The sequence below is a fragment of the Vipera ursinii genome (assembly GCF_947247035.1).
Source record: "Vipera ursinii genome assembly, chromosome: 5".
In the NCBI taxonomy this organism is placed as follows: Eukaryota; Metazoa; Chordata; class Lepidosauria; order Squamata; family Viperidae; genus Vipera; species Vipera ursinii.
The window spans coordinates 42,249,142-42,268,747 of NC_139518.1; the positions used below are offsets into that span (position 1 = coordinate 42,249,142).

The 19,606-nt window shown below is 40.5% G+C and overlaps 1 protein-coding gene across 1 annotated transcript; it reads left to right on the top strand.

Moving 5' to 3' along the window:
- Positions 1-2,284: 2,284 nt before the first annotated feature.
- LOC310640770 (coagulation factor X-like) lies at positions 2,285-18,275 on the top strand (the record flags this gene model as incomplete). Its single annotated transcript, XM_083363288.1, has 7 exons — positions 2,285-2,593; positions 4,070-4,094; positions 4,475-4,588; positions 8,954-9,088; positions 11,609-11,898; positions 12,878-12,995; positions 17,713-18,275. 7 exons carry the CDS (start codon positions 2,285-2,287, stop codon positions 18,273-18,275), a joined length of 1,554 nt encoding a protein of 517 aa, XP_083219414.1.
- Positions 18,276-19,606: the final 1,331 nt, after the last annotated feature.

Sequence of the window (19,606 nt, forward strand, 5' to 3'; positions counted from 1 at the left end):
AATAGACACAATTATAGAGTTTGTGGGGTGAAGCCCATGGCTATTTGGCATAACTCCTACGGTATTTTTTAGAACTGTTATTCTATTTGTTTACTATATTCACGTGGAGTATACATATGCTCAATATGCTACCATCTATTTTCTTTCCTGTTCCCTTTCCTGAACTATAAATTGCCATCCATGGATATAAGGCTACACATCAAAATCTGTTTCTCAAAAGGAAGCCCCTCAGACAAAAGGCCATGTGTTAAAGCTACATATTTGTAATCTAATCACCTTAATGGTGTATGGGGCATCACAGCTGTCACTGTAGCTCCTTGTGTGGCAGGTTGTCCTGCTCAGATCCTTTTTAGGATCCAGATCCATCTTTTGCCAAACCCATGCATCACTTTGAATTGGCTTTTATATCAAAGTGATTTTCATCTTGTTTTGTTCTCTTGATGCCAGTGACCAATTAAACTTAACAATATTTGACTATCTGGGAAGATTATGTTTAATTTAGATGTTTTAGGAGTAAAAAATTTGGTCCATCTTATTTTAAATATTTTAAATCGATTCCTTTCCATGTTTGTGACATGGGGTATTTATCCTCCCTCAAATCTCTGATACATACATAAATGCACATATTGATATATGAATTATCTTCCAGCTAGAAAACCTGTTGAGGAAGCTGTATTTGCATGTGCTTAAAGTATTTGCATGTATTGCATGTGCTTAAAGCAGAATATTACCGAAATATATCAAATAATAACTACAGCTCGGAGGGATAAAAAGTGCAGATATCCAGAAAACATTCTATTTGAAAGAAGAGGAAGAGAAGGTTTTTGAGAAAGTTCCAATGTTTTTCAAAAAGTCATTTATGGTGTGATGAATAAAACATAGGAAAGCATTCTCTCTTTCCCCCCCCCCCAATCCCAAGTTCTATAAAAATGTGAGGATTATAAAAAAAAAGAGGCCACAAGCAAAGAAAAAGAATCTGTTTAACTTTAAAATGTTTAGGCTGCAGTGGGGGAGGTTTTTTTTGCCATAGTATCCTAAGACCAGAACTTCCATGTCAATATTTGCAATAGTTTAATCATCAACATATAATTTTCAGTAGCTTTTCTTTCCTAGCTTTTGTAGATGTTCTGCACTTTTCCCTTCCTAATCAGGTAAGAGAACGCAACATTTCTAATTTGCTGCAACAAATCAGAGACTGTTTCCTTTAAAGCTGCCTGGTTTTTTCTTTATTTTCTTACTTTAACATGTACCTGATTTCCTGAGCAACAAAGTTTCTGTTATTGGATGGCAATTGTTGTTTGATGAAATGAGCATAATCAACGGCTGTAAAAACAAAATGAAATACCATCTGTTCCTATAGGGTGCATCAGTTAAAACGTTAGTTTTAACAGGAGATTAAAAGGAAGTGGGCCTTATCTGCTTGCACTACTATTCTTCAGATGTTTCTTCACTTGCACACATTGAATATATAGCCATTGCTAGTGCATCAGATCAGTGATAAAAACAGATACTTCTAACTTCCTCAACATGCTAATTTTTCCTTTAAGAGCAAAATATCTGAGTTATTATTCCAGTACATTTAATTCTGGTTTTAGGCACTATCCAAATGGCCACAAAATAAATTTGGCTTCCGTTCTCTTTGTTTCTAGATCATAGCCTTCTCAACTATTCCCCATACAGTATATACATAATTCTTATTGTCTAGTTCGCTCTTTCTTATCTCAGTACTTGAGGGATATTTTGTTTAGTCTTGTTTCCTATGTATAGGTGACTGTCTCCAAATCAGTATATTCTACTATTCACTTTCGATATACAATGGCTAGAATTTTCTTGGGGCCAACCTTGATTTTCCTAATCTGCTGCTTCATCATCTTTTCACATTCGTTATCAGGTACCTATTATTCATTACCAACAGTCACAATATGGATCATGTATTAACAACCATAGTTAATATTTAAACCCATATGTTTCTGATTGTTACTTTAAGAACAATGCTATTTTAATTTCATAAGTGTTGTTTTGAGATGAATTTTGAAGATGAAACACAGTCACATGTTTTTAAATACCGTATTTATCGGCGTATAACACACACCGGCGTATAACACGCACCTCATTTTAAAAAGGAAATTTCAGGAAAAAAACCTTAAATTATATCGGCGTATAACACGCACACATCATTTGCCCCCTATTTTCAGGAAGAAAAAGTGCGTGTTATACGCCAATAAATACAGTATATTTCATTTATGGATCTCTCCTCCCGCCCCCATATTTAAGCCCAGGAGAAATGTCCAAACATGTTCCCCAGTTTAGCCCTTCAGTAAAGCATATATTATACATGTATATGCAGTATGTTCAGTGTGAATATACATATATATATTACCCTAAATTGAAGAAATTGGAATTCTTAGTGATATATTACACTTTACCTACAGTATTTGTGAAAAAAGAGAAGGCAAACCGGGTTCTGAGGATTCAGAAACGTGCTAACACTTTCTTGGAGGAGATTCTCCCAGGAAATTTGGAGAGAGAATGCAGAGAGGAACAGTGTTCATTTGAGGAGGCAAGAGAGATTTTCAAGTCAAGGGAGAAAACGGTGAGCAATGGAATTGTAGGGACATCTGACTATTTCATGCAAGTGTAAGAGGAAAGTGTGTCTAATCGAAACATCCCATAGAAACTGCTGATTCCTGAAAATAACCACATTCATGGAAACTACTGTTTTGTTTGCTTTATTGTTATTGTTGTTTGTGCTTTCAAGTCAGTGTTGACACCTGGTAACTGTCTGGACAAGTCCTTTTAGTTTTCTTGGCAAGAGTTTTTCAGAAATGGTTTGCCATTGCCTGCTCCCTAGGGCTGAGAGAAAGTGACTGGCCTAAAGTCATCCAGATGGCGCTGTGATAAGGCAGAACTAGAACTCACAGGCTCTTAGTTTCCAGCATGGTGCCTTAACTACTATACCAAACTGGTTCTCGGATACCACTGTAGTTATTGTTAAAACATTTAAAATTAGCAATAATTTGGCACATTAAAATCAATAAATAAAAGAATTACACATACAATGTTTGTCTGCTACTCAGATTCACTGGTTTGAGAAGGGCAGTTATACAAACTGAATAAATAAGTAAAATACAAGAGCAATCTTTTGACTTTCAGTGGCTGGAATAAATATTTCTATTTCTTTAAACAGTCAGCAAAAAATCCTCACGTATTTAAAATGGACTTGTATACATACTTCTCCAGCTGAAATCATGATTTCTTGTGATTCATCCTTCACCTCCTACAGGTCTTACAGGATGTCACACTAAAGAGGTATGGGAATATTTTGGATGTGTTTCTTATAGCCCAAACCCTCTTTGAACAGATCAGCTGTGTTACACAACAAGGAAATGATGAGGCAAAGCATTAACACAACAGAGTATAATAATCTATATTAGTCTGGATTAGCTTCAAGGTTGTGGAAACTATATTATTTTTTAACAGAAGGCTGGTTCAAAAGTCTTAACCTAAGAAAAAATTTCTGCAATTTGCTTCAAATACTAAATCTAAACAGTGCTCAGACTAATCTTGCTATGCTTAATTACACTCGTTTTTTTAGTTTCAGTGACATAATTGAGGCTGAAGGAGAATCATTTTAAGCAGATACCTCCTGCAGATACAGGGACACTTAACAGCATTAATAAATAAATAATAAATTAATAGCAGCTAGTAAGTAGAGTCTTACTTTGGAGCAAACTACTGTTTAAGTTACTACAGGTTCTTTCTGTAATACAATCAACAAAGGACTGCTCAGTCTTTAAAAAAATCCAGGCCTTTTAGAGCTTTTAGTTTTATAATCTGGTATATATATAATTGAGAAATGGGTGCCATATGTATTTGTATATTCATGATGCAAATCCTCATAATCTATGCAAATCAGTGAGGCAGATCCACCTTCTGTTCAAAACTTTTCTATAGAACCAGGTTGATTTTAAATCATACGTGTCTTAATTATTTATGTTGAATTGTTTAAATTAATTTATAAGGGTGCTTTGGCCTAATCACCTGTTTTTATTTTTCATTTATTTTGCAGATGGAGTTTTGGTTTGATTACAAAGGTAAAACTTTTGCTCATATTCTGTGTATTCTGCGCAAATAATTGTTATAAACACCTATGCTAACTTTTCAATACATTTGAAATCTATTGAAGATTTTGCTTTTGTTCTAGCAAGAATTTTATTTACTTGATAGAATTATTTTAATGTATTATTCATATAATGAACTGTTATAGTTTTCCTCCATTGTCCACTAATCTATTGTATTCTCATTTTATTGACATTATTATTTTTGTTGTTATTTATTATTTAAATATTTTAGATTATGTAGTGTGTTATTGAAACTGAAGTGAGTAACAAAATACTTTAATGCATAAATAAGAACTTACTTCAAATATTTACCTGGATTTGATTTCTATCATCAAATCTCTTTTTCCAAACAGATTCCAACCCCTGTAAAGAAAATACATGTAAAAATGGTGGAATATGTAAAGTCAGACACTACACATATTCCTGTACGTGTCCCCCAAGGTATGGAGGAAATCAGTGTGAAATAGGTGAGTGGAGAATAACATTAGCCTACCTACTGTTGTTGTAACATTTTGTGGAAGCTTTCCTAAACTGGTGATACTTTGTTGGCCAAAAGTCATACTAGCGTGGTGAATAAAAGGGTAGCTTAGAGAGGACGTGTGTCAGGAAAAGCTGTCATGTAGTTGGGATCAGAGAACCAAAATAATAGCCTGGTCCCTGATTTGTCAAAGGATTTGCTTCAAACTTAAGAGCCTTGGTGGAGCAGTGGGCTAATGCCTCCTTAAGTAACACCAGCTGCCTGCAATTAGTGCAGGTTCGCATCCCACCAGGCTCAAGGTTGACTCAGCCTTCCATCCTTCCGAGGTAGGTAAAATGAGGACCCAGATTGTTGGGGGCAATAAGCTGACTTTGTAAAAATGCCGCTTGGGGGGGGGACATACATAGAATGAAGGCTATTGCTAAGCACATTGATTTGTGCTTTAGATTGTAAGCCGCCCTGAGTCTTCGGAGAAGGGCAAGATATAAATGGGATTAAAATTTAAAAAATTAAAAATTAAGATGCATCAGTTATTATCAAGGAAGAGGACTAATTTCAGAGGTCTCACCTTGACTTTTGAATGTCTACTATTTGAGCATTATTCTGGCAGAGCAAAAGTTTTGGTCACTGTTGGTGACGAACATTTTAAAACCAGTAACATTTAGGTTAATACATTCCTATTGGCATTTGGGTGTATTTAGAGTTAGGTTTTCTGGTGAATGTTACTTTATGCTTTGCTTTACAGTGTGAGATAAGGATATTGGTGGCTGAAGAATTATCCTGTGGTGCAATTTTTGTTTATGTGTTGTGCTGCAGAGAAGCATCAAAGCTATTACTAAATGGACCAATCGTTATTATTTTGAATAATAATATTCTTTTTTCTTTCTAATGTCTTATCACTCAGAATTTGGACTCAGGTTTAATTCAGTTACCATAACAACTACTTCCTAATTTCTCCTTTTCATTTCCAAATGTGAATTATAATATCTGTTTTCATTCCAACATAAATTTCAAAAATCTTTTTATAAATAACTTAAATATATATATAACTCCATTCTTCCCAAAAATTGCTTGAAGTAGCTGATTAGATGAAGTGGCTGGGTGTGGGCCCCTCTGTATCCAAAAGTCATCTCTGGCCCTGGATAGGATTGCACTATCACACACAGACCCAGTGGATAACTTAGGGGTCCTCTTGGACCCATAGCTCCTGCTCAAAGAGCAAATGGCAGCCATGGCAAGAATAGCCTTTGGCCAACTCTGCCTTGTGTGCCAGTTATGCCCCTTCCAGGACAGGGTGACCCTCTATACCCTGGTCATCTCCCAATTGGACTATTGCAATATACCCTAAATGGGCTATCTTTGAAAAGTATCCAGAGGTTTCAACTGGTGCAGAATGCAACTGTACAAGTCATACTGGGTGAGCAAAGAAAGTGCACATACAATACATTTGTTCCACAAACTGCACTGGGTGCCAGATTGCTTCCAGGTCCAAGTCAAGGGGTTAGTCATTACCTGTAAAGCACTACATGTCATAGGGCCAGGCTACCTACAGAACTGGCTTTGCCCCCTCGTATCATCCTCTCCCCCTCATTCAGGCAACAAAGTATGCTGCAGACCCCAACAGTTTGCAGGGTCTAGAACAGGGGTAGGCAACCTTGGCTCTTTTATGACTCATGGACTTGGCGAGTTTGACATCTCTGGACTAGAATACCTCCAAGGTCCCTTCCATTTCTGTTATTCTACTTTACTCTACTCTACTCTACTCTACTCTACTCTACTCTTATCTTTACCTCTACTTTTTTCTGTTGAAGAGTAACTTAAAGTGCTCTCTGTGATTTAACTAACTCAGTATTTTTTATTTCCTCCATTATTATTGCATATATTGCATGTAACTATTTAAATTAAAAGTTAAAGTTAAAAGGAATGATAACATTCTTTTTCAAAAATAAAGTTTGCTTCTATTTATTTATTGTGTGATTAATCTATCTCCTCCCAAAGGAGGACAGGCTGAATTCCCTAGTTGCATACCACAGAGTCAGAAGTTACTGCTATAGAAATGTATTTCCTTTATATATATACATGTTGCCCTTATACTTCCACACTTACTACACAGATGGCAGCCTATCTGCCATCTGTGGGAATCCTATCTCACATATGTTGGGATTGGAGAAAAGATCAGGTAGATGCCGCCCCTGGAAAGTAGGTGGTGGTAGCGACTAAGCTGCTATGTTAAGGCAGGTGGTGAAGCAGGGATCAAAAGATGCTGGGAGAGAAGGTGTAAAATTAGGGAGTAAGTCATAACACTAAACAAGACAAAAATTGGCTATTTAAAGGAACCTGGAGAGCCAGTTTGGTCTAGTACTTAAAAGCACTACAGGTGAAACTCAAACAATTAGAATATTGTGTAAAAGTTCATTTATTTCAGTAATGCAACTTAAAAGGGGAAACTAATATATGAGATAGACTCGTTACAGGCAAAGCAAGATAGTTCAAGCCGTGATTTGTCATAATTGTGATGATTATGGTGTACAGCTCATAAAAACCCCAAATCCACAATCTCAGAAAATTAGAATATTACATGCAATCAATAAAACAAGGAGTGTACATAGAACAATATCGGACCTCTGAAAAGTATAAGCATGCATATGTACTCAGTACTTGGTTTGGGCCCCTTTTGCAGCAATTACTGCCTCAATGCGGCATGGCATGGAAGCTATCAGCCTGTGGCACTGCTGAGGTGTTGTGGAAGACCAGGATGCTTCAATAGCGGCCTTCAGCTCTTCTGCATTGTTCGGTCTCATGTCTCTCATCTTTCTCTTGGCAATGCCCCATAGATTCTCTATGGGGTTCAGGTCAGGCGAGTTTACTGGCCAATCAAGCACAGTAATCCCACGGTCATTGAACCAGGTTTTGGTGCTTTTGGCAGTGTGGGCAGGTGCCAAGTCCTGCTGGAAAATGAAGTTAGCATCCCCATAAAGCTCGTCTGCAGAAGGAAGCATGAAGTGCTCCAAAATCTCCTGGTAGACTGCTGCATTGACCCTGGACTTAATGAAGCACAGTGGACCAACACCAGCAGATGACATGGCTCCCCAAATCAACACAGACTGTGGAAACTTCACACTGGACTTCAAGCATCTTGCAGTGTGTGCCTCTCCATTCTACCTCCAGACTCTGGGTCCTTGGTTTCCAAATGAGATGCAAAAGTTGCTCTCATCAGAAAAGAGGATTTTGGACCACTGAGCAACAGACCAGGTCTGTTTTTCTTTAGCCCAGGTAAGACGCTTCTGACATTGCTTGTTGTTCAGGAGTGGCTTGACAAGAGGAATACGACATTTGAAGCCCATGTCCAGGATCCGTCTGTGTGTGGTGGCTCTTGATGCACTGACTCCAGCCTCAGTGTACTCCTTGTGAAAGTCCCCAACACTTTTGAATGGCCTTTTCCTGACAATCCTCTCCAGGCTGCGGTCATCCCTGCTTCTTGTGCACCTTTTTCTTCCACACTTTTCCCTTCCACATAACTTTCTATTAATGTGCTTTGATACAGCACTTTGGGAACATCCAACTTCTTTTGCAATTACCTTTTCAGGCTTTCCCTCCTTATGGAGGGTGTCAGTGATGGTTTTCTATACAACTGTCAGGTCAGCAGTCTTCCCCATGATTGTGATTCCTACTGAACCAGACTGAGAGACCATTTAAAGGGTCAGGAACCCTTTGCAGGTGTTATGGCTTAATTAGCTGATTAGAGTGGGACACTTTGAGCCTAGAATATTGCACCTTTTCACAATATTCTAATTTTCTGAGATTGTGGATTTGGGGTTTTCATGAGCTGTACTCCATAATCATCACAGTTATGACAAATCACAGCTTGAACTATCTTGCTTTGCATATAATGAGTCTATCTCATATATTAGTTTCCCCTTTTAAGTTGCATTACTGAAATAAATGAACTTTTGCATGATATTCTAATTTTTCAAGTTTCACCTGTAGGCTAGAAACCAGGATATGTGAGTTCTAGTCTTGTCTTAAGTATAATGCCTGCTGGGTGATATTGAGCCACTCACTATCAGTTTTATCCTTAGAGAGACAGCAGTGGCAACCACTGCCAAAAAAACATTGCCAAGAAAACTGCATGGATTGATTCAAAGACACACACACACACACACACACACACACACACATTACACACACACACACAGAGGCCCAAGTATAACTTGAAGGTCCTTCTATTAATTTAAAAAATGATAAATTGTGATTTGGGTTCCCACTAGTGATAGTCTATTATTATAGGATTATGGTCTGTTGGAGAGAGTAAGTAGTAATGACTCAAGGACCTTCATCCCTGTCTCCAATGCAGAGAAATTTGAATGCTGGTACAAAAATGGAAATTGTGAGCAATACTGCCAAGATACCGAACATTCACTTCGTGTGACCTGCTCCTGTGCAGCAGGATATACACTAAATGAAGACGGGAAGAGTTGTACCCCCTCAGGTAATGACTCATTTTACTGGTTTAAAAATGTGGGTTTAGAAACTAAATGTTCCAGCAGCCCTTTTCAATCTGGTTTTCCCTAAATGGGTTGATGTTATGGTTCCAGAATTTCCAACCAGTCAGCATGAAGAGCACTTTAGATGCACAGATCATGAAGTATTATGTTGAAAAAAATTGGACCAAATTTCCTCTTTATATGTAGAATAACACTTGGTCAATGCTTTAAATATTGAATTCATTTTTCCCAGCCCGTCATAAATAAGCGGTGGCAGCTCAGGATTATCTACTTAAATATATTTAGGGATGTTAGTTAGTTTTATAAGTAATTAGAGGTACAAAGACTGATCAGACACATACATAACATTTTCCTCAACCAATGCAAGCAGGGAGGTTACCGAAATCCTTAATTAGATATTTACCATAATTTAATTTGTTGTTCCTTGATTCCACAAAATTTCCCAATGTAGAAAAGATAGCAAGAGAATTAGTAGGCAAAAGGCAGTTATAAAATTGCAGTTATGGAACAGAACAACACTTGGATGAGTTCATCTTTTGTTTTATAACCTAAAAATATTTGCCTCTGACCAACTGTTTTTCATCCATCTTGTCATGGAATATTGTTACAGTTAAGAAGACAATTAACAGCGGTATCTAGCAATTATTAGATGTTCATATTCTGGCTGGCTATTGGTACTTTGATCCATCAATCATACTTTGATTTTTCCTAGTGCTTGACAGGTTACAGGTTTTTATTTATTTATGTATGCAGTATATATTGAGAATTTTATACAAAATAAAAGACAAATCTAAAAAAAGAAAAGGAAAAGGGAAACAAAGAAAATGAAGTTATGAAATATAATGACTTTCAACCTTCCCTTCAACAGATAATTACAGTCTTATAATCTTCTCTCCTCTTAAATGTTACATAAATTCTTTCACCTCCTCACTTAGTTCACATCTTTTTAAATCCTCAAGCCCATAAATCTTCATATAACATTTTTTCTTCTTTCAGTGAAACAAATTAGGACACAATGGAAATTAAGTACAGTTACCCACGTTGTCTCCCAAGTGTCCATCTGTATATTATATCTAAAATTAATAGTCCATTTTGTCATGCAGTCTTTAGCTTGTTCTTCGGTTTCAAATTTTAGCAAAAACATTTTTGCTATTGCATGCTCATTTATTAAATATAACTCAATTTCAAATCCCGTTTTGTGTTTTTCAATTCCAATTGTCTTTTTATCCATATTAAACCTTTCTTTTAACTGAGCATATGAAAACAATTGAAATGTCTTCCAATTGTTCTCTTCACTTCATCTTAAATTCTCCATCTACTTGTTGTAATAACTCTTGCTACATTAGCCATTTCTCCTTATCTGCTATTCTTTTCTATAAACAACTTCTTGTGCTGAATAATTTGAACAAAGCCTGGGCTTATATGAAAAGGTTACATCCATTTAGTCATGAGTTCTCTCTAGCCCTTGGCTCATGTGTATCCAAAATATCCTTCCAACTCAGTGGCAAAGAATGCCTTTTTCAAACTTTTCAAAATATTCATTACTTTCTAGATAGGCAAAAACCATGTGTTATTCAATGTGCTACATGTGAGGGGAGCCTTGACATTGGTCTGGAAGTTGTAGCTAGTACAAAATTCTACATCTAGATTGACACAGAAAGCCATAGACATACGACACCTGTTCTGAAGTAGAAGCACTGGTTACAAGTTTCCAATCAAGTCAAAATCAAGGTAATTGTTATAACTTATATTGCCCTGTATGACTTATAATTTAGTGCCCACCCTAATAAGTATGCGGCCATCATCAACATTCTAGTGGCAAGGTTTCCCTGAGGTGCCTCTTCTGCCAGTGATTTGCTACGTGGTGACATGAAAGCCACAATTCTTGATACAAATCCTCTTGAACTCCCTAGTTAATTACATTTGGCATCAGGCATTGTATGCTTCAGTACTGGTTAAGTCTCTCTATTCATCCAGAACTTTTGCTAATACAGTTTTCAATTTCTGTCCAGGTGATATTACTGTTGGATGTTCACAAACTTTAAAGAGTTTGTAGCTTTTAAATCTATGATTTTAGAAGTCTTATTCATTGTTATTGTAACTATATTAAATTACTTTTAAATTTTAACTAATTCTTCCATATCTTGAGAAAGTAAAAAAAGAATAAAAATATAGTATATAAACAAAAAAGGTGAATTACTGTTTAATGCATTTTTTCAATGACTCAATAACAAAGGAAGCATATAAAATAAGATCATTTTTTTCATATAAACTGCTCTTCATGCAGCTGCTGAGAAATACATTTCTGGTTTAAGGATTTTCAGATGATGGGCTGTATTTTCATCTTTTGTCCTTCAAATCTGAAGAATTGCAAAGTCCTAAGATGAGTCTTAGTGCTGTCTTCATTAGCACTAAGTCTTCATATGTCTATTAATGTTTAAGCTAATGAAAACATGCTTAAGCAACTTTCCTTAAACTCAGTGGTTTAATCTCCCTGATTTCAGATCCGTTCCCTTGTGGGCTGATTAAGCGATCCACACGTTCTTATGAGGGAGGAAATATCACGCAAAGCGAAACGAATGCTCAAGAAAACATGACCAATTGGAATCAGATGTTAAGTTGGGCTTCCTCAGAATGGTTGAATCTCACAGGAGAAACTGAAGACAACATGGAAAAGCTAGAAGGAAATTTCACAGAAGAGGATTTACTCAGATGGTCAAACATCAACTACACAGATAGGAACCCCAAAATAATTGGGGGATCTTTTTGCCGCCCAGGAGCATGTCCTTGGCAGGTAACACTTCTGCGCTTAAAGCGTTTGATAAAATAACCTCATTTTACATTGTTAGAATTGAAGGGTGAGGTTCCTTATGAAGCAGCAGGGTGCAATCTTTTCAACGGAAGTTAATTCTGAGTGGCAAGCTAGGAGGTAAGTTCCAAAAAGCAAAGAAAGACAGAACACAGATGTTGGAACTCTCAATAGTTCATAATTAACTCCTTCTATGTCATTCAAGATATTTAGCAACATCTTTTGCAGAGACGTGGTGGCTCAGTGGGTTAGGATGCTGAGCTTGTCGTTCAGATGGTCAGCAGTTTGGCGGGTCGAATCCTGAGTGCCGCGTAACAGAGTGAGCACCTGTTACTTGTCCCAGCTTCTGCCAACCTAGCAGTTCGAAAGCACATAAAAATGCAAGTAGAAAAATAGGGACCACTACGGTGGGAAGGTAACAGTGTTCCGTGCGCCTTTGGCGTCTAGTCATGTCGGCCACATGACCACGGAGACGTCCTCGGACAAGCGCTGGCTCTTCGGCTTTGAAACGGAGATGAGCACCGGCCCCTAGAGTCAGAAACGACTAGCACGCATGTGTGGGGGAACCTTTACCTTTACCTTTTTGCAGAGATCTAGGCCTCCTTAAGGCTGTGGAGAATTGCATGTAGGCTTGGAGCCTCAGACCATGAACGTCTCCTTTCAACAAGCACAGTGCCAACAGGACCTCTAAAATTTGTCCAGATATATTCTTAAATGATACCTTTGCCTCCCAAGGGAGGACAACTGACTGTTCAGTATATGCTGTCCTTTTGTATAACTATTGGAAAAAGGAAGCTTGCAATACTGTTCTGTGTGTATGAAGAAATGTGTTGCTTCAAATCATTGTATTTTTGTGTACAACGATTAACCTCTGATTCAATACTAAATAATTGAAATGAGAATGTAGGAAATTCATACAGATTTGCAGCTGGGGTTAAAAAATAATTATTTTTTTTCTCCCTAGGTACTGATTCAAAATAATAGAGGTTACGGTTTTTGTGGGGGCAGCTTGATCAGTAGTCAGTGGGTACTTACTGCAGCGCACTGTTTTGATACCATCACCCCACATCAAGTTACAGTGGGTAAGTTGTAGAGAGACACAAACAAAATTACAGTGTTGTAATGCTTGATTTTCCCCACAATGTATTCTAAAAGAAGCAGTAGAGTCTCCTGTCCTGGTATCACATAAATAAATAATAAATGAATGAATTTCTAACCTTAGCAGTTACAGAAGCAAGCAAACGTATACCTCAGTGTTTCTCAGCCTCAACACTTCAACTCCCAGAATTGTTCATCCAGGAAGTCAACACATCTTAAGGCTGAGATTGAGAAACATTGATATATTTTAATTAATTTTATAAAATGATACTGAATCCTGATTATTTACCAGCCTGAGTATATTATGGAGGTGTACTTGATTTGCAGATCACCTGATTTGTTCAGGCCTTTGGAGAGAATTGCTAGTTTAATGCCCTTTTTCTTTCTTTTTGTTCCCCTCTGAGTTTATTTTCATTATTATCAATTTTTTTTGTTTACTTCTGTTTTGATGGTTTTTATATTGTTCTTTCTTTTTAAATGTTTAAGAATTGTAAACTGCCCTGAGTCTCTGGGAGTTGGGCAATGTATACATTTAATTTAAGCCTCTGATTATTTTTTTATCTAATTTTTTTATAGGGCTAGGGAGCGGGGTGGGAGATAGGGGTTGTTTGGCTATGGGGGGTGGCCGATCTACCATGGTTCAGACCAGACTTGGGTCTGATTGCACGGGGGGAGAACGGGGTGGCGTTGTCGCTGGGGCTCATGAGCGGGTCGTGGGATTATCAATTCCCACGACGGGGAATGGCAGCAGGCGGATAGACAGGGGGCCGTATCACTACCGGGAGGGCCGTCCCCGCTACTTGCAAGCGGTGAGGCGCTCCGACCCTCTGCTTCTTCCCCGAGATCCCGGGAGCGAGGATGTGCAGCCTCCTGAGCTCCGGCTGGTGTACCTGAATGCCAGGTCCGTGGTTAACAAAGCTCCCCTCGTTAGGGATTTAGTTGAGGGTGAGCATGCGGACCTGGCTTGCATCACGGAGACTTGGTTGGGCCCAGAGGGTGGGATCCCTTTGGTTGACCTCTGCCCACCAGGCTTCCGGGTGCTATACCGGCCACGAGCTCATGGTAGGGGTGGGGGAGTGGCGGTTACTATTAGGGAGACCTTATGCCCGCGGGAGACCACCGTTTCTCAGATAGTCGGGTGTGAGTCTCTCTTTGTGAGATTTGGTCCTGGGGCGCAGTTGGGCTTGCTGCTGGTGTACATTTCGCCTAGTCGCACAGCGGCAGCCCTGCCCGAGCTGCTCGATATCCTCTCGGGTTTGGTGGTTGAGTTTCCCAAACTTATAGTTTTGGGAGACTTCAATCTACCATCCCTGGGAGGTTCATCTGAGCTAGCTCGGGAGTTCATGGCTTCCATGGCGGCCATGGACCTGACGCAAGTAATTTCAGAACCAACTCATGAGGGAGGCCACACTCTTGACCTGATTTTTTTATCTAGACGGTGGTTGGATGATCTTGGTGGGGGCTCTCCATTTATTATGCCCCTGTCATGGACCGATCATCATCTCCTGCGGCTGGTCTTCCGTTTTGCCACCCCCCGCCGTGGGGGCACGGAGCCAATTAGATGGTACCACCCCAGACGCTTAATGGATCCTGATAGATTCCAAGCGGCGCTGGGGTCCCCACCTGCCTCCACTGCTCACAGCTCGGCGGATGCCTTAGTGGAAGCCTGGGAAAGGGCAGCCACTGAGGCACTTGACCGGGTTGTACCCTTGCGGCCCCTGACCCGGCGCAGATCCCAGCGAGCTCCATGGTTTTCCACGGAGCTCCGGGAGATGAAGCGTCGGAAACGGGGCCTAGAGAGCCGTTGGAGGTCTAGCCGATCCGAACCCGACCGGTTGCAGTTAAGAACCTATATTAGGTCTTATCTCGCAGCGATGAGGGTGGCGAGGTGTAATTACTTCTCCACCCTCATCGCGTCCGCAGATAATCGCCCGGCCGCCTTGTTTAGGGTGACTCGCTCACTTCTTAATCAGGAGGTGAGGGAGGATCCCTTGCAGGGTCGTGCCGAGGAATTTAGTCAACATCTGTCGGATAAAATCGCTCGGATTCGGACCGGTTTGGACTCCAGCTGGGCAGAGTCAGGCGGTCAGGACACGGGCGGTCTTGTCAACGTTACCTGGGAAGAGTTTGATTCTGTGACCCCTGATGAAGTGGACAGGATTATGGGGAGGCTGAGCTCCTCCACATGTTTGTTGGACCCGTGCCCTTCCTGGCTGGTTTATGCAGCTAGGGAGAGGACATGAGGCTGGCTCCAGGCGGTTATATCTGCTTCTTTGAGTGAGGGTTATTTCCCCACCGTCTTGAAGGAGGCGGTGGTGAGACCTCTCCTCAAGAAGCCTGCCTTGGACCCAGCTGTATTGAACAACTTTCGTCCAGTCTCCAACCTTCGCTTTCTTGCGAAGGTTGTCGAGAGTGTGGTGGCGCATCAGCTCCCTCTGGTCCTGGATGAAGCGGATTATCTGGACCCCTACCAATCGGGTTTCAGGCCCGGGTACAGCACAGAGACGGCATTGGTCGCTCTGGTGAATGATCTCTGGAGGGCTCGGGACAGGGGATATTCCTCTGTCCTAGTCCTATTAGACCTCTCGGCGGCTTTCGATACCATCGACCATGGTATCTTGCTGCGGCGTCTCAGGGGATTGGGAGTGGGAGGCACAGTTTTTCAGTGGTTCTCCTCCTATCTCCTGGGACGCTCGCAGTCGGTGTTGGCAGGGGGGCAGAGATCGGCCCCTAGGTCTCTCGTTTGTGGAGTTCCTCAGGGGTCGGTTCTCTCGCCTCTCCTGTTCAACATCTACATGAAACCGCTGGGTGAGATCATTCGTGGTTTTGGAGTTGGGTATCATCAATATGCCGATGATACCCAACTTTTCATTTCGACCCCAAACCACCCCAGTGATGCCCTCGCTGTGATGTCCCGTTGCCTGGAGGCGGTTCGGGTCTGGATGGGGAGGAACAGACTTCAACTCAACCCTGACAAGACTGAGTGGCTGTACATTCTGGCATCCCGGGACATTCAAAATGTTCCATCTCTTTCTATGGGGGGTGAGCTCTTACCCCCCGTGGATAGGGCTCGCAACTTGGGAGTCCTCCTAGATTCACGGCTTACCCTGGAAGATCATATAGTGGCCGTGACTAGGGGGGCTTTCGCCCAGGTTCGCCTGGTGCGCCAGTTGCGGCCCTATCTGGACCGGGATGCCCTGTGTACGGTCACTCATGCGCTCGTGACCTCTCGCCTTGACTACTGTAATGCTCTCTACATGGGGCTTCCCTTGAAGACCACTCGGAGGCTCCAACTGGTACAGAATGCGGCCGCGAGAGTTGTCTTGGGAGTTTCCCGGTACTCCCATGTTACACCTTTGATCCGCGAGCTGCATTGGTTACCAGTTGTCTTCCGGGTGAGGTTCAAGGTCTTGGTTATGATCTTTAAGTCCTTACATGGCATGGGTCCGGGTTACCTCAGGGACCACCTGCTGCCGGCATCAACTCCCCTCCGCCCTGTGCGTTCCCACAGAGAGGGCCTCCTCAGGGTGCCGCCGGTCAGGGAATGCCGACTGGTGGCCCCCAGGGGGAGAGCCTTCTCTGTGGGCGCTCCGGCATTATGGAACCAACTGCCGGTGGAGCTCCGGATGGCATCAGACCTCCGAACTTTCCGTCGTGGCCTGAAGACCCACCTATTTGAATTAGCTGGTCTGGCCTGACAGGGGATTATGGGTTTTAAATTGTTGTTTTAGAATTGTATTACTGTTTTTAACTGGGCATTGGTTTAATCTTTTTTAATTTTTGTATCGTTTTTTTATATATGCCCTGTGAACCGCCCTGAGTCCCTACCAAGGAGAAGGGCGGTATATAAATTAAACTTGAAACTTGAACTTGAACTTAATAAATTATTATGGTTGGTCACACAATCAGCCAAATATTTTGCCTGGATTATTATGGTTGATCATAGTTGGCCAGAAACTTAGAATTTGATTTTTAATCTACCTAAGAGTCCTTTCCAAGGAGTAGAGTTAGGCAGATGTTGTTTTATGGTGAGTTTATTTATTTATTTATGAAAATTTACATGGCTGCCCAAGTCACTCTCAGTGACTTTGGTGTTAAAAGATACCATCACTGGATATAAACTGTTCCAAGTAAAGCTGCCTTTTGCAATTGACTGATGATAATTTTGTTGAGGCTAATGGTGTTCAAGTGGTGCTCCAGATGTTTTGGGATTGTTCCCAAGGCTCCTGTTACTATTGGTACTATCTTTGCCTTCTTTTGCCACAGTCATTCTACTTTTTCAGTTTTCATATATTATTTCAGAGAAAACATCTGGCTTGTTCTAGGGCTCATAGTCGAGTAGTAGTATATACTGTATTCTTCCTTTAAAAAAATAGTAAAAAATTGAAAGCACCAGTGGAAGAACAATGATAATGTTATTAATGGAAGACAATGTCATTTCAATTTCCCATAGAGTTCTCTAAACGAGGTAGGGTAGTTGCACAATGACAGCTTCATCTAGAAACCCCCTTGTTTTTGAAGTGCCTGAGGAAAAAAATACTTTACAAGCATTTTTAATGTGCAGAATCAGTATTTCTATAACCAACGTGCGGTATTTCTACCTGGATCTAAGGCTATTCTTTTTTCCCCTCATTTTCCTTGTTTTCCACTGTCAGCACTGCTTAGTTTTTCTTTGTTTTCACACTTTCATTTGCTTTTCAGGAGATTTTGACAAACATCAGCGAGAACGAGATGAACAAAAAGTGAGAGTACGGCACTATTGGAGACATCCTCAGTATAACTCACAGAACTACAACAATGACATTGCTTTGGTCCAATTGACTAGCGATGTCATTTTTACCCAGAATGTACTTCCCATCTGCCTTCCTCGTCCTAACTTAGCTACTTTGCTGATTGAAGACGTAGCTCATGGAACAGTTAGCGGATGGGGTGCAACTTATGCTAAGGGTAGGTTAACTCGCTTTCTCATGAAAGTTAGGTTGCCCATTGTGAGCATGGAGACCTGTCGGCAGTCAACCAAGAAGCTCATTACGGACAGCATGTTTTGTGCAGGCTATGATGCGGAAGGGCAGGATGCTTGCAAAGGAGATAGCGGTGGACCTTTTGCTGTATCTTATCATAATACTTGGTATCTCTTGGGGATTGTCAGCTGGGGAGAAGGCTGTGCTGAAGTCGGAAAATATGGAGCTTATACTCTAGTACCCAATTATATTTCATGGATAAAGGAAGTAATCGAAACTAATTCTGGAAGTTTTTTTGCATAGCCTGCACTGAAAACCAATCTGTATAAAATATATTTTTTGTGACTTTAGTAGTAGTCAGATCACATTGCAGGTTTGTTTCCTATAGCTGTTCTTAACTGAAGTAAGTAATTACGTTGCCATTTTTTTTCAGAAACAATTATTCTATAAATCTGTATCAGTATCCAATTCAGATTTAAGCATAAGCAATTGGATAGGTAGAAATACTGCTTCAGCATCCACTTCCCAAAGTGATTTTTCAACCCTTGCAAAGGGCTTCAAAGATACTGTCAAAAATAGCGTCAGTGTCCTACCACAAGCGGTGTCTTTCACATGTTTGAACAATATATGGGTTAAAAACAGGTGGAGCGTGCAGGGTGTTCTACAACTCTGCTTTCATCATTCTGATCCACCCTTGAAATCTTTCCCCTCCTCCCCCCAACCCCCACCCCCACAAAGGCCATGGGGTTGTGTGATCCTGCAGAGTGCAGTAGGCTATGGTGGAAAAGGAAGAGCCAAACATTCAATTCGTGCTCATATGAACATGCATAATTTGATGACTGATCAGGCTGACAAGTCATTGTCATGGATTCACAAAATGTTTAAACTATAAAATAGCCAAAGATGAAAAACCTGCAGCTGCACAACTTGCCATGTTGAGTTACTGTTACTCTTGAAGCATACAACTGCAGGTTTTTAATTGACCTGGTTAGTTGTCTCTTGTTATTTTCAGAATGGTGGATACAGGAGCTGCTTCTGTCAATCCATTCCCTGCATCTAAATAATGATCTAAGTCAATGATTGCAACAGTCCAAGGAGTAAAAAGAGATATAAAGCAGCCAGTGAAATTGAGTTAAACAACAAAACCTTAAAAATATATGAATATGGTGTGATTGCTTTTGAAAGTAAGAATTGCAGTGTTTAGGTAAGCACACTATGCTATTTGAGGTCTCCATCTCCATCCCCAGATTGTGCTGGCAATTTTGGTGCCAGATCACGATCATTCAGCAGTACAGATTGGACAGATTTGTTTCTAGAACATGGAAAATAAATTGTAAATATTCAGCAGTTTTTACACACACATATATAGCCTTGAGCTGTCTCCTAAAGATTATTCAAGGCATAGACTTCAGATTCTGAATTGTGTAATATAATGCACGTTATCTGAAATAGAGACAGTGCCTCCCAGTGCTTCCAACTAGGAACATTTACAACAGGAATGCCAAATCTCTTTAAACCTCTCCCATAAAGGTCAAATACATAAGGGGTATTCTCCCTGCCCCCTCCCCCACTGCCCAAGGTTATACTTCTTCTCCACTCACTTGTTCTCTGATGAATAGTATTTAGAGACATAC